This window comes from Panthera uncia, assembly GCF_023721935.1.
Source record: "Panthera uncia isolate 11264 chromosome C1 unlocalized genomic scaffold, Puncia_PCG_1.0 HiC_scaffold_3, whole genome shotgun sequence".
In the NCBI taxonomy this organism is placed as follows: Eukaryota; Metazoa; Chordata; class Mammalia; order Carnivora; family Felidae; genus Panthera; species Panthera uncia.
In genome coordinates, this window is record NW_026057584.1 from 53,950,517 (window position 1) to 53,966,492 (window position 15,976).

Sequence of the window (15,976 nt, forward strand, 5' to 3'; positions counted from 1 at the left end):
AGGAAATAGGCACGGGGAGATTAAGGCAGTGGGACTTCAGAACCCATGCTCCTAACTCATTGCCTTTGCTATATTGGGTGATTTATTTTGTTGTTGTTGTTTTGTGACAACTATCAGTTTATTATTCCTGTTAGTCTCTATATTCTAATAGAAATACCCTGAACGTATCCCTCGATTTTTCTGGAAAATTCTAAATATGTGATTCAGTCTACTTAAACTACTACTAGTTGTTGTTCCCCTAGTTTTTATCACAGTGTATTTTTATCTGGGTTGCTTATTTTATTGGTTATGATCCATATTTTCTTCCTGGAATATCACTTTTTCAAGGTTAGGGACCTGTGTTTCACTCACTGCTGTATTTCTAATGTCTAAGTGATTGGCATAGAGCAAATGCTAATAACTGTTGGTTGCATGAATAAATACTGACTTAATTAAAAGTAACTTTTTGTTTTATATAATGTGATTCAGTCAATCAACCAGTATTTATAAGCACCAATTCTGTGCCTAGTGTTGAGCTCTGTATATGGCACTTGCTAAATACCAGGTCCTCTTCCAAGCACTCTAGGTAAACAACTCTTAATCTTTACAATAATCCTATGAGGTGGTCTGAAAAGATCCTCCAAAATGTTAAGACATGGCTCCTTTCCATACGGAGCTTCAAATCTAGTTGAGAAATAATACTAATGGAAATGAAATAGTTAGAAACAAAGCAAATGTGTAATATAAATATATAATTATTAAATTTTGAAAACAGTCTTATTTTAAAAAAGAGGAATATAAAGGCAGTTATTTCAACTTTTAAAAGGAGTTGGTACTTCATTTTGGTCCTAAGTGGATAGAAGAAGGGAAGAAGGGGATAATACTCCTGCATAGAACAACTGAATTATAATAATGGTGTATGTCATTGGGCAGGTAGAAGGGGCCAGGACATATATAGCTTTGAAACCCAGGCAGAAAATTTTGAACAAGAAGTGGTGAGTATCAGTAAATCAGCGTGTATGTGTGATTTATAAAGTCAGGAAAATAAGTCTTCCAGTCTTATTAGTGGATTCAATAGAATAAAGAGCATATAGCACTTGTCCAGTTTGTGCCATATAGTTAACTATCACTAAATGGTAGCTATTATTACTGCTAACAATAATAGTAGCAGAGGAAGTTTTGCCTTGAATTTTTAAACTGGATAAATAGACTCATTCTGTTTTATTTATGTCAGGTCTATCTAATTTGTCTTTATAAAGTTTAAGTATTGATAGTATTAATTAAGACAAACACCTGCAATTCTCTATGAAGAAATGAGCAGACCTCACATATACTCCAACAAAGAAAATATGTTTAAAAATTTTATTTTATTTTTTAAAAATTTTTAATGTTTATTTTATTTTGAGAGAGAGAGAGAAAAAGAGAGAGAGAGAGAGGGAGACACAGAATCTGCAGCAGGCTCCAGGCCTGCTTAAAAAGGAATGAAATTCTGACAGATACTGGAACATGGATGAACCTTGAAAACGTTACTCTAAATGTAATAAGCCAGCTGCAAATACTGTATGATTCCACTTCTGTGAAGTATTTAGAATAGTCAAAATCATAGAGACAGAAAGCAGAATGGTGGTTGCCAGGGGATTGGGAGAGGAGGGAATGGAGAACTATTGTTTAACAGGTGTAGATTTTCAGTTTTACAAGATTAAAATAGTTATGGGGATAGGTAAGTGTAATGGTTGCACAACATAGTGAATGTATTTAATGTCTCTGAACTGAACACTTAAAAATAGTTGAAAAAGGGGCGCCTGGGTGGCGCAGTCGGTTAAGCGTCCGACTTCAGCCAGGTCACGATCTCGCCGTCCGTGAGTTCGAGCCCCGCGTCGGGCTCTGGGCTGATGGCTCGGAGCCTGGAGCCTGTTTCCGATTCTGTGTCTCCCTCTCTCTCTGCCCCTCCCCCGTTCATGCTCTGTCTCTCTCTGTCCCAAAAATAAAAAACGTTGAAAAAAAAATTTAAAAAAAATAGTTGAAATGGTAAATTTCATGTTATGTGTATTTTACCATAATAAAAAATATTGGGGGAAAAAAGTGCTATTTGTAACTCTTTAGAATCCAGTTATAGCCCATGGAAGATGGGCTTGATAAACCCCATGGAAGATGCTTCACTAAAATTCAGCTAGTATAAAAACAGGCATTTCCCAGAGGGATAAACAGAGACAGAATAATAACCCCTGAAAGATCCTCCATAAACTTCAAAGGATATGAGAATGCCTGTAAGGTTTTTTGTTTTGGTTTGGTTTTGGGGTTTGTTTTTGGTTTTTGTGTGTGTATGTGTTTTTTTTTGTTTTGTTTTTTTTGTTTGTTTGTTTTGTTTTTTTTGTGATGATAGGGGAGGTGGAGTATAAACAAACTGTATCTCAAAAAGCTTTTTTTTTTAAAAAAAACTAATTATAGTTTACCAGTTTCTGTAGTACAATATATTTTATACCAACTATTCTCCAAACTGTTTTTCCCAGTGTTAATGGTGCAAGTTATAATTAAATATCATGCTAGATGAAGAAACATAGGTCAAGGTTCAAAACTAGCTAGGTATGGATGGACCTTCTGTAAAAGGGGAAAGGACTGAAAAGTCAAAAAGGAAGAAAATAGAAAGCAAGGGACAGAGAGAAAAAAGTGATTAAAGTCTTCTAAAGGTTTTAAAGCCAAGAATTCAAATTTGAAAATATTAGTCAAAAATCACCTAAATTCATGCATGCAGTTTGCGTTATTTTTCATGTCTCCTAACATAGAAAACAATTTCTGTATGCAACACCCCAGGCCTGTTCCATCTACCTAACAAAGGTCATCTATACATAAAAAGGCAAAAGTACTACCTTTGCTGCTGAAGGGCTGGATTAATCTTTTAATAAAGTCTTAAATATTTCTAATTCCCTTTGTCCTTAAACTGGAATTAATCAGACTTGAAGCCATGTTTTCTGTCCTTTTTGTCTCTCTTCTCCTTTGCCTTGGTGTGGGCCAGCGGTGCCACACATTCCACCCTGCCATCCACACCCGTTACACAATCCTCCATCTGAAGTGTGGCTTTATGGACATAACCACTCTTTTCCCAGCCATAGTCTTTGCAGCCTGCTGACAAAAGGTCTCTCTGCCTCCTGAGGGTCTGTATGCAACTATGACACACTGAGTTTCTAACAAGAAGATTAACTTGGAGTAAAAGTGCACTGTGTATTTTGGGTGCAGTTCACTGTTTGCTGTTCTGGCTGACAATGTACACAGTGATTTAAGCAATGCTCCTTTGGGCATTTTAATTTAGGGTGTGGATATTATGTGATACAGTTGTCAACTCTTGGTTTTTCTTGAGGGCAATTAGTGGAAAACTGGTTTTTCTCTGTTTGTTTTGGTTTGTTTGGACTATCTGCTCAAGTGGAAGGAACCTGCCTTTGACACTGAGGCAAACTCAACAAAGAGTTCAGGTTGGTTCTCCATCTCTGCCGTGAAATGAAATCATTTATATTTTCGACATCATGGCATCTCTTGGTATCTACTCTCCCAAGCTTGTTCCAGCTGCACCCTTCATGGTGTCAGACAAATTTGTGGATCCCAGCACCTGGGATCCAGGCGTGGTTTCCGTTTTGCTGGCCAGCAGGCAGATGCTGAGACCAGAGACCTGGGTCATGGCTACATAATTGCAGAGCAGCCATGACACGTCCTGAGAAACAAAAATAACTGCTGAACACCAAAGTATATGTGAAAGCACTTCCCCACTTTGACTCAAGAATATTATCACGAACCTTAACAAAACAAAGCAATGGCTCTGAGTCAGTCTTCTCAACATTAGGCCTGAACCTGAGCATGCTTTTGAAATGAGCTAAAGGTTTAAACAGTGAGCAGACTCTGTTTCACTCTGTTTATTGCTATATCCTCCATTCTGGCTTTGTCCCAGAGATTTCCAATGGCTCTAGCGGCTTTGGAGTCAGTATCTCTGATGTATTCGCATCTGACCTCTGACCTAAACTTCAGTGTTATTTTCAGCTGTTCTTTGACAGGGAATCCAACAGCTGCTGTTTAATACCACAGACAACTTGTGGCACACGCTGGGTTTCTAGCAATAGGATTAATCTGCTGATCTTAGCTCTGATTTGAAGCTGCATAGGTGGTGGGGGGAGAATGAAAACCAAACCTGAAAGTATGTTGTTATCCTTTTTAAAAAAAAAATTTTGTACAATATACAGTGTTATTCTTTAATTAAACAAAAAACATTTTCGTGCTGTAATTAAAAGGTGATATAGCAAGATATATTACTCCCAGGTAGTTGTGATAACTGAATTCAAAATGCTGCTCAGTGGAGTGCACTAGTCACAGAGAAATCCTGAAATGGTAGATATCTATTGATAACTGCTCATTGAAATATTTTTTTAAAATGTTCCTAAGATATATGAAGCTCTGAGAAAATGTGACCATGCTGCATAAACTTCATTTGACAAAAGACATTAAGTTTTAGAAAATCAAATTGATCTAAAATTACAAGCAGTTCTGTGGCTTAATCCCAAAACAAATTCTAGAACTTATTTTTAAAGTACATTTTTGGGGGTTTTCTTTGCATAAGGAAGACTTAAAAATCTTAAAAAGATTAATATTCAGGTCCATGACTGGCTGGTTTCAAAGTCCACTGTAACTGTATAGAGTCAATGGCAAAACTAATTTGAATTGTCAGGATGTAATTTTTTTTTTTCCATTTGCTATCAAGCATCAGCTGATAGGCAGAGAGTTTAGAAAATGCCCTCCCTATTTAAGATAATGGCAAAAATAACAGGCACTTAGTGTTACCATTCTAGGGGTGTGGCGATTCTTTCCCATTCTCTCTCTCTCTCTCTCTCTCTCTCTCTCTCGTGATAAACTCAATGGGGTTGTCTATTTTTAACCTCCTGTTCTTTCCTTTTGGCAGAGTAATCAGTGCAAGCTGAGCTCTTTCCCTGAATGAATCCAAGTAACCCCAGTGATTGCCTTCTGAAATGACCAGCAGACACACTTCTGTCCAGAGCCTGTCCAGAGTATAAATTCTGGTTCTGAAGTACCATGTCCAGCCGAGGAAGTCCCGGTGTGGAGTTTTCTACGACGACAGTCAGTTCAGTAGCTGTTCAGGCCGGAGACTCCAAAATTGTTATAGCTGTCGTAAAGGTAAGGTAAAAACTTTCTTTTTTCTCCGTGGCTGTTGGCTTTGTGCTGTGTGTTGATAATCCTAGAGAACATTCCACACAGTCGGCAGCACACAGCATATAGAAAATAACACAGCAAGTACATCTTCCTGCTTTCTTAAATTGGCAACTAACAGAAACAAACCTCTAAGTCTCAGCTACTTAACTATAGTTTCTCTTTCAGTTAGTAGGAAAACATCTGCGGGCAACTTAATTAAAATAAAATCAGAAACCTCTGCCATGTACTTTCAGTTTGACTTTGAAAGACAAGGTACTCATGACTACAAGTTCATGATTACCAGGCTGGAGAGTCAAGTGGACCAGTAAAATGTCTGTGATTTTTTGAGCGTGGATATGATGAAGGAGGGAAGAGGTCGGTCCCAGGAGACAGGGAGTGGCACTGTTTTGAGCATGATGGAGGGCAGGGAACACCTAATAAGAGGCTCTGATATGTGCCCTCCACAGCATTGGTTTTGACATGGGGAAGGCACTAGAAAATTCTTAACACATTTTGGGGGCGTGAAGACCCTGCCAAGGAAGGTGCAAAGGGCATGTGTCAAATTTGCCCTTAACAGCAGGAGGTGGAAGCCACTTGGGGCTTAAGGCTATTGCATATTTTATGTCAAACAATTTGCTGATTGCAACGATGGCCACATGCCTTTAGGTTGAAGAAGATATCCATCATTTTTATTTCCTATGAACATGTCCCGCAAAAGTCTCTGAAGAATTTTGCTTGCATTTAGACAGTTCACTACCTCAGGAATTCAGTGTTTAATGAAGGAAACCGGGCAAACAAGCTGGTGCTCACCAGCGAGTTACTTCCAGGACCTCACCAGCCTGAGTTGAATGATTTTTCTGGCCTTTGTTAGAAGCCCGAACCGAGTCCTTTTCAGTTTAATGTAGTTGCTGCAAACTTTATGTTAATATGAAAATTTGTAACAGGAAAGCAGCACTTGATACTGAGCACTATACTTGATACGATTCACTATAGAAGCACTGAATGTAAAGTGTTCCTACCAACATTATTCTATTGCTCTTGAGACCTGGCCCTCATGTAAACAGCACCTCTGCTGACTACCTTGCCCTCAAGTCCTTTCAAAGGCAATAGGTGAACATGAAAAGAAGCCTGGAGCAGAAGTAGCAAAAGTTGATCGTTTGCATGTGATTTTATGATGCTTTGAGTAACTATAAATTTCAGCAATGAGGGAAAAGAGGCAAACTCATTGTTTAAAAAAAGCTAACTTTTCTTTCCCTCAAACAGGGAACATTTCTTAGAGCAGGAAGAGGAAGAATGTATATGGAATAAACTATATGAGAATCAGAGGTCAATTGACAGTACAGGGAAAAAAACCCTAAAATTACACTGGAAATACTTGTTTTAACTAGACTGTGTTTCTAAGAATGTTCCCTCTGATTACCCTCCACAACTTCTTTAACTCACTGGTGCCCCATATCAAATAAATCTCAAGCTATTCAAAGTAGAAAGGAATAGAAGTGTCTGTGTCTCATCCGTATGGGTTTGTTTCAAAACTGTCTCAGGCACTAATGATCTGGACTGGCCACACGTTCTTTTTTTTCATTTCTCTTCAGCGATTTGCTTATCCAAGTGCACGTGCCTGTTAGTAGTTCCCCTTGCTTCATCAGTTATTGCTTCTTAGAAAAGCAATTCCTCAGGAAATGCAGTGGTGAATTACATTTTGGAGCAGTGGAAGTGTCCTAAGTGTGGAAAACAATCTGGCTGCATTCATATGGCTATTGTCAGACACATCTAATTTTATTGACATTTTCATACCCACATTATTGGTTACTTAACAACAAAAGTTGGAAAGTGTTATGTTTTTATTTCACTATAAGTTAAAAGTCTGTTGCTTCATCTGCTGTTTATTCTTTCCAGTTGAACGAGCAGGGTCAAGGTAAAGACACTAATCAGCCTAAATTGCATTTACAAAACCTTTCCCCTTTGGTGAAGTTTGCATCCTGCTTGATCAGGTGCAATTTCACTATTTTTATGGTATTAAGTCTTGTGAGAGAGAGAATGTACAATTGTGTCACAAATTCTGTAATTTTGTGCTTTTCAATAATAATCTACTGCATGTGTTCGTCATTTGGCAATTTTCAACTTAAATACAATATGCCAAAAGAATTTACCCTAAGAATAAAAAAAAAAAACCAGTGCACGGATTTATTTTAAACTGTTAGATTTTGGGGCGCCTGGGTGGTTCAGTCAGCCAAGCAGCCGACTTGGGCTCAGGTCATGAACTCCCAGTTCATGAGTTTGAGCCCCACGTCAGGCTCTGTGCTGACAACTCAGAGCCTGGAGCCTGCTTCAGATTCTGTGTCTCCCTCGCTCTCTGCCCCACCCCTGCTTGCGCTCCGTCTCTCTCTGTCTCTCAAAAATGAATAAACATTAAAAAAAATTTAAACCTGTTAGATTTCAATTTAAATAAGGCCTATTTCTATGAAAAGAATAAAGTGTTCACAGTATAACTGAAACTAAAAAAGAAAGAAAAAAGAGAAAAGGGAAGGAACAAGAGGAATTGAAAGTACATTTTATTTCATTTTTATTTTTAGTGTGGCAAGTGGGTACAACTTCAGTTGGCTGAATCACAGCCCAATCTTCTAGAAATTGGTAGCAGTCAAGATGAGACCAAAAAACTTCTTCATGATCATGAACTTCTTTTGGCCAAGCTCAAGGTAAGATATTAAAATGTGAAGCAGGTACAAAATTAAAAAGAAATAAAAAGCTATTTCTTATACTTCCTCTTGATTTCTCTGACATCACTGGCCTATGGCCATTTTAATATAGTGCCACATAGATAATGGAAAAACTCTATAGTTATTTATGAGCAAATACCATCATTGGAGAGTGGTAGCAAGATTTTTAAAACCCTTCCCCAAATGTGATCGAAAATATGGAGTGATAATATTTCACTGTGGAGAAATAATTATTTTTTTTTTTCCTGGCTGTCTCAGTGAAAAAAAAAAATTCCATCATTTTTCCATTTCATCCATTATGCTGTCAAATCACAACAACAGATCCAAACTTTTTATTGTTAATGATACCTGCTGGCAAGAATAATATAGAAGCTTATTTTGCCTCTGTTGAACTATTGAAAGTATCTGATTTTGTATTTAATATTAAGAGTTCTTGAAACCAAATAATAATTTTAGTAAAATTAGAGTTATTATTCCATATATATATTGTGGTTATTTAGTTCAGAATCTAAAAATAAAATTATCTTGAGATTGCCAGATAAGGTATCTATTCAGGGCCAGCTACATAATTTGTGGAGCTCAGTGCAAAATAAAAAGGTGGACCTCCGTTCAAAAAGCAAGAAAATGCTTTTTCTTGACCTGTCATATTGTATTTGATCTACTATTTAATGTCTAGCTCCTTCTGGCATGGGATACGTGTTGGGCGAGTGCATAGCCTCACAGGTTCTGGGCCCTGGCCATGACTCAGTGCACAGGGTGTGGGCCTGATCTCAACCTTTCCCAACTGTGCCCTGACCCCACCAAGCAGATGGCAGAGGTCACTGAACAAGGGCGGGGGAACAGACAGGATAGCAAAGAGACTTTCCCTAGGAGGCAGAACCCCATGTGAGATAAGACTCCAATCCTCCAGCACTTCCTCTGTTGTCCCAGTGAACTTTACTTACAAAACACAAATTTGGAAATCAAATTATTAAGAATTTCAAGGCAGTGACAGGTAGAGTCACTTTAAACCCCAAGTGGTGTCCCCTTCTAAGGACAGAGCTCTGATGCAGCCAGCCCTGTGAGTAATAGCCCTTGCAGGTAAATGAATGTCTTCACTAAGATCAAAGAGGGTTGATTAGGCAGCCTGAAATGACTCTGTGTTTTTAGTACTTTAATATTACTGGCTTCTTTGAACATCTAGGCTGGATTTTATACTTGCTTCCTAGATTTAGAAGCAGATATAAACTGCATCTGATATATACCGACAGTGGTTTTCTGATTGGACAGTAGTAAAAGTAATTGGGTATATCAGACTGGAAAGTTGAAGAAAGAATTAGTACTGAAGGAGGGAGCCATTAGAATCCAGAATTTATTTTCCTATTTAGACAGCTCCTTGCTCTGGTCTCTGTGCTATCTTTCAAAGGAGAAATCCCTGGCCACCAGGAAGTCCTTTGTATATAAGAAAAGAACACATTATGATGTGAAAGAACATTGAACCAGGAATCAAAAGATCTATGTTTTAGCACTAATTATACCACTAACTAGCATAATTCAGCTGAAAATTCAAAGTCTTGCTACTGCTACACAAAAAAACTGAATTCCACGAATTGTGGAAATCCAGCACTTCCTCAAAATTCCTGCTTATCCCCAGCAGTTTACTTTCTCATGGTCTCCTGTGTCCCCAGCTCCTTCTTCTACACCTGCCAGCTGTTTCTGCTGAAGTTAACTTGGACTCAAAACTACATCCCTTCCCCAGTTCCCATTAACAATTCATGCCAGCCAGCATTTCCTGGTCTATTAATGAAGTGTGAGTGGTGGGGAAGCTCATGGAATTCTGGACCTTTTAGGCTACCTCTCTTTTCTCCCAACCCTATTCCTGTCCAGGCCCACACAACTCCTGGGGGAGTGCTCTCTTAGGCAAAGCAGTTCAGCTTCACAGCAACTATGCTCAAATTTTTATTCCTAAATCCATTCAGGAGCTCTGCTGGAAAAGGGCTTCCCATTTAACAGGATCCACCCTCAGAAGGTGCTTGTGATTCTAGATTTTAAAGTTTTGTTGTCCTTTAATGCCAGTCTTCTGACTATGGACTAGCCTTCTGGACATCAGGCTTTTTAACTGTAAAATGAAGAGAGAAGATATAGATCAAAGCTTCATATCCATTGTGGATCTTACCATAAGGTGCCATGGGATCATAGGACCATTCTCCCTCTCTGCGTGTGGTTTTAGGTAAAAAGGCCTTTGGCTTCACCTAGGCCTCATTTTCATGATGACCTCTTTATGTCTATCTCCTGTACCCTCCCTGACCCCACCGATAACTATCAACTCAGCCACCCACCCCCCCAAGAAATTTTAAATGGTAGCATCATCCTCCAATATTGGAGGATTGATTAAAAAAAAGAAACCAAGGAGTCTGAAGTCTGTTCCAGATTGGCTGACAAAAGCCTTTTTAAAATAACAAAAAGGTAAATTCCATATTGCAAATACATAGATCACAATTTTAATCAATTTATTAGCTATTATGCTGTCAGTGTAGGCACAACTTAACCTGTAGCACAAAATTTTTGGATCCAAGTTAGTTTTAATGTGAGCTTTTGAATGATAAGAACATTAGTAGTTCAATAAGCCAATAATATTTAATATTTAATGTTCATTCCAGTTTTTTTCCTATGCACAGCATTCTGCAATTTGTTCTAATTATAAAGAAAAATGCTCTTTAAGGGGTGTTGGCAGGGTGTAAGCTTCAGCACTGAGCTTACTTTGATTTGGGCATAACAGTTAGCCTCTCTGGTCTCAGGTTCTTCATTTGAAAAATTATGATAAAAGCAATTACCCTCAAACAACTAAAAAGAAAATGTTGGGGGACAAATTCAATGATATATAGATAATAATAATAATAATAATAATAACAATTGTGTTAATAATTGATATATCAGAGTAATCTGGATATTTAATTTGATAGAAAAGCAATTTTCTTCCCTCCATTGAAAATTATCTCAAACCCTAGTAATTTAGACTAAAGGAAAAATTTCTGGAAACACAGAATTTTTATGAGTTTTTCTAATGTTGGTAATGTTTATACCCTGAAGATATTATTTTCCTTTCAGCAGTATAGTACTTAGTTCCAGTGGAATGTCCAGAGAAAAAATATTTCCCTATTTTCAGTGGTGAAAGCATAATCATGTGGAAAAAACATTAACTCCCAAAAGGCATCTAGATTCCCAAACCTTACCCAAATTATTTCTAATGAGAAAGAAGAAATTCGGGAAAGAGGAGACAGATTTAAGTCAGGTGAAGATCTGCCTATGGTTGCTCTCGACGTTACATTTCTAAGTGGTTATAGGAGGTAAGAGGAACTGGAAATACCTTAGGGATATTGCTGAGAATATTCTTCTCCTCAGCCTGTGTCTTGCAACTAACTACATTGCTATTGTCCAAAGGAATGATACAAACCAAAAAAACTTCCGGCCACTGGCTTGTCTATTTATACATATGCAATATTAGCATTCAGTGAAGAATGACCCTTTGGAGTATAAAATACTAAGTTTTACCTCTGATTTGACTCATAAAAGTATTGGTTACCAGATTATGACTAAATTCCTCACACAATGAATACTCATTTTTGTCCTATTCCATTCACTTAGCTGGAAATGAATGAATAAGAGATAGTCAAAGTATATTAGTAGTAAAGCTAAAAGTCTTATTAAAACTTGCCTTAAACATGGAATAGCATGATTTTCTGCTGTAAACTTGATTATTTACTAAGAATATATAGTCTTTAAATTTTTTGTGGTAAAATATATATAACGTAAAATTTGCAATTTCAACCATTTTAAGTGTTTATTTCCATGGCATTAATTACATTAGTAATTGTTGTACATAGTGTTGTACAACCATCACCACTATTTCCTGAACTTTTCCTTCACTCCAAACTATGCACCTATTAAGCAATGACTCCAATTGCTCCCTTCTCTGGTAACTTCAAATCTACTTTCTGCCTCTACAAATTTGCCTGTTTTAGGTACCTCATGTAAATGGAATCAGATAATATTTGTCCTTTGTGTTGGGCTTTATTTCACTTAGCATGTAATGTTTTCAAGATTCATCAATTTTGTAGCATTTATCAGAACTTCATTCCTTTTTATGAATGAATAATACTTCATTGTATGGATATGCCACATTTTATTTATCCATTCATATATTTATGGACACTTGGATTGTTAACACTTTTCCACTATTATGAATAGTTCTACAATGAACATTGGCACACAAGTATCTGAATACCTATTTTCAGTCATTTTGGGTATATTTAACTTTTTGAAGAAATACCAAAATGTTTTCCACAGCAGCTGCATTATACTGTATTCCCATCAGTAACATACAAGTGTTCCAATTTCTCAACATTCTTCTCCAGAATTGCTATTTTCTGTGTTTTGATGATAGCCATTCTACTAGGTATGAAGTGCTTTTGATTTATATTTCTCTAATGACTAATGATGTTAAGCTTCTTTATGTATTTACTAGACAATTGTGTATCTTCTTTGGAGAAATGTCTATTCAAGTCTTTTGCCCATTTTTCAGTCAGGTTGTTTGGTTTGTTGTTGTTGTTGAGTTGTAGGAGTTATTTATATATTCTGGATATTAATCCCTTGTTAGATGTAGGATTTGCAAATATTTTCTCCCATTCTGTGGGTTGTCTTTTCACCTTCCTGATAAGGTCTATTAAGAATATATTTTAATAAAGTAAATCTGTGTGACTTAATTATATATATTTATACACTACAGAAAAATTTATAGCATGTATGTTGAGAATATGATGGAACCCTTTAGGACAGTATTAGAAGAGGACTAACCTATTTTATATTATCTGCACCATAGCAGTGTTTTACCCTGAATGTTTACTTCATACAGGAGATTCATTTTCTCTTTCCCTATTTTCCCATAGACCCACAAATCTGATAGATTTACTCTGTCAGAAATTCTACTCTCTTAAGTTCTTCCACCCATCACTCCTGCTCCCTTTCTCTTCTCTACAGGAGTGAGGGGGTGCTGTGTTACCTGACTGGTGAGAGAAGGAAAAGTGGCTGCCATGCGGAAGCCAACCTCAATGTCTCTCAGCGCAGACCCTGACTGCCCATGGGTTACATGTTCTTTATTCTCTCTGCTGCTGCTGACCTGGCTGGGAGCCCCTGCCCAGCAGAGGCAGGACACCATCTCACCCTCTAGGGTGGTTCAATGTGTGTCTGTGCCTCAGACCCAAATCTCTTCACAGGCAGGTCCCATTGACTAGATTTTAGGAAGAAAAAGTAAAAGCCAAATCAACCCATCTTCTAGTCCTGATAAGAGCAGATATTTGATTTGTATCTGACCTTGATGTCTAGTTTTCAATTGATTTGTAATCTTGACAGTAGAGAGGTGAGATTAATTTGTACCATTCAAATTCCAATACTTAAAAAAATTTTTTTTAATTTAATTCCAGCATAGTTAACATATAGTGCATACAGTGTTATATTAGTTTCTGGTATACAATATAGTGATTCAGCAATTCCATACATTACCCAGTGCTCATCAAGATAAGTGTACTCCTAATCCCCTTTACCTATTTCACTCTTTTCCCCCACCCAACTCCCCTCTGGTAACCATCTGTTTGTTGTGTATAGTTAAGAGTTTACTTTCGGTTTGTCTCTTTTTTTCCCCCTTTGATTGTTTTGTTTCTTAAATTCCACATATGAGTAAAATCATATGGTATTTGTCGTTCTCTGACTGGCTTTATACTCTCTAGCTCCATCTATATTGTTGCATATGGCAAGATTTCATTATTTTTTATGGCTGAATAACATTTCATTTTGTATGTATATATGTGTATTTATATATTACATCTTCCTTATTTGTCAAGAGGCACTCGGGCTGCTTCCATAATTTAGCTATTGTAAATAAAGCTGCAATAAATATTGGGGTGCATATATCTTTTTGATTAGTGTTTTTGTATTCTTTGGGTGAATACCCAGTTGTGCAATTACTGGTTATAGTTCTATTTTTAACTTTTTGAGGAACCTCTGTACTGTTTTCCACAGTGGCTGCAGCAGTTTGCATTCCCACCAACAGTTCACGAGTGTTCTTTTTTCTCTATGGCTGAAAGGGATCTGTGCCTTAGTATTCTACACTTGTGAAGTACCTGTCATATTTTTCACTGATAATTTTGGAGAAAGTCACTGGAGGACTATTTCTGGGGGAATAGAAACTAGTAGGCAGTTTAATTTTTCTTTTACACTTTTGAAAATGGAGACCTTTTTCTGTTAAAAAACAAAAAAAGCCATCTTACAATTATGAAGCAGTATAACTTCCTAGTGATTTTCCCCACCTCACTTGGCACTTTTCTAGTCTACAGGGTATTTCTTTTCTGAGATGGTCAGCTCCAGTGAGTACTTAGAGGTATGGAGTGAAATAAAATTTGAATAGCATTCTTTAGATTGGAAAGTGCCATGGACAATGTGATAAGATATTGTTTTTATAAGAGAAGGTTGGTTTAAGTGAAGTCAGAGAGTCAATGACAATAGGCTTTTCAGACATGGAGTTAAGGTACATTAATATTGTAAATATCACAAATAATTTGTTAGTTCAGGCTAAGCAACAGTTCAGAGTGTGATAATACCTAGTGAAGTGTTGATGGGAATTGATTTAGTGGAGGGGAAGGAATTCTAAAAGTGGAATATTTTGTAGGCATAGGGACTGTAGAGTAAAAAATTGGGGGTGGGGACAGTCTATCTTATCCCTGACCCTGGTTCAGCAGTAAAGGTTGGGCTTGACTCCTTAGCAGAAGCTGAAGGGCCTGTGGGAAACACGAGGCACTCACCATATTGCCAGGTAGATTATGGTAGATTAAAGATGGCCATAAATATATTGGCACTCCTCCCATTGAGAATTGGAGTCTGTGTCCATTCTCTTAAAACTGAACAGACTCTGAGACTGCTTTGACTCAAAGAATACAGCATAGATAATGCTGTGCCAGTGTCCAGACCAAGTATCAAAAGACTGGCTGCCTTTACTTTCTGTAATTTCAAATAGTCACTCTTGGAACCTTACCAACTTGTGAGGAAGTCAAGCAGCACTGTAGAGAAGCCCATGTGGAGAAGCACTGAGGCTCCTAGCAACCACTCTGGCTGAGACCTTGGGTAACAGCCACCAACTTGCTACTTACGTGAGTGAGCCATCTGAGCCATCTTGGAAGTAGATTGATTCTCAGGCTTGGTTACGCTTCCCAGCTGAACTGTGTGAAGCAAAGACAAATCTTCCCCATGGAGCTTTGCTCAAGTTGAGGATTGTGAGCAAAATAAGCAATTATTTTAGGCCACTAGAATAGGCAGCAATTTGTCACATAGCAAAATATAACTAGAACTGAGGGTAACAGCAAGTGTGGTATCCTAAGGGGATTTTGAAGTCAGGAGTCATGAACCAAAAGGGACAAGAAGAAGAAAGCAAGATTTTCATGGGGAGACAGTTTAGAAGTGGAACTAAGTTTCGCTAAAATGAAAGATGGTGTCATGGTACTAATGATAAGCAAAAAGAAAATTCTGAAGCTTATAAATGATTTGCTTTCCGAAAATTGAAAGCAGATTCAAAAATATATCTATTAAAATGTTACTCTATTTGAGTAGCATTTTGGTATAATTTCTTGAACAGGAGGAAAAGGTTTGTAGTTATAATTCAGCACACAGGTATATGCACAAAATATTATGGGTATAGTGTGGAAAGAATGACTAACTGACAGGGAATCCAAAGGAATCTTGACAGAGAAAGTGATATTGGCTGTCATGAAAATGAAGATGAGTTTTCCAGACACCATAGCCCAATTTAAAGCACAAACAATAGACTAGGAGAATATATTTGCAGTTTATATGAAAGGCAAAGGGTTACAATCCTTCATATTGATAAGAGAGACAAATAAACCAATAAAATCAATAAAAAATACACAATTCACAGGAGGCAAATCGCCAATAAACCATGTAAAAGGGATGTTCAACAGCAGTAATAGCCTGAGAAGCAAAACTAAATAATAATAAAAAATAAACCATGATTTGCCTAATAATATCATTAAAAATTCAAGATATTTATA

At 37.2% G+C, this 15,976-nt stretch overlaps 1 protein-coding gene across 3 annotated transcripts in view; it reads left to right on the forward strand.

Moving 5' to 3' along the window:
* Positions 1-4,912: 4,912 nt before the first annotated feature.
* CCDC141 (coiled-coil domain containing 141) overlaps positions 4,913-15,976 on the forward strand; it is a 227,171-nt gene continuing 216,107 nt past the window's right edge. For all 3 annotated transcript variants that reach the window (XR_007454356.1, XM_049615429.1, XM_049615430.1), the window contains exons 1-2: positions 4,913-5,151; positions 7,740-7,862. Coding sequence is in view for 2 of the 3 variants with exons in the window: in XM_049615429.1 (XP_049471386.1) it covers positions 5,050-5,151; positions 7,740-7,862 (225 nt within the window). In the remaining variant the exon portion in view is untranslated. The remainder of the gene's footprint in view (positions 5,152-7,739; positions 7,863-15,976) is intronic.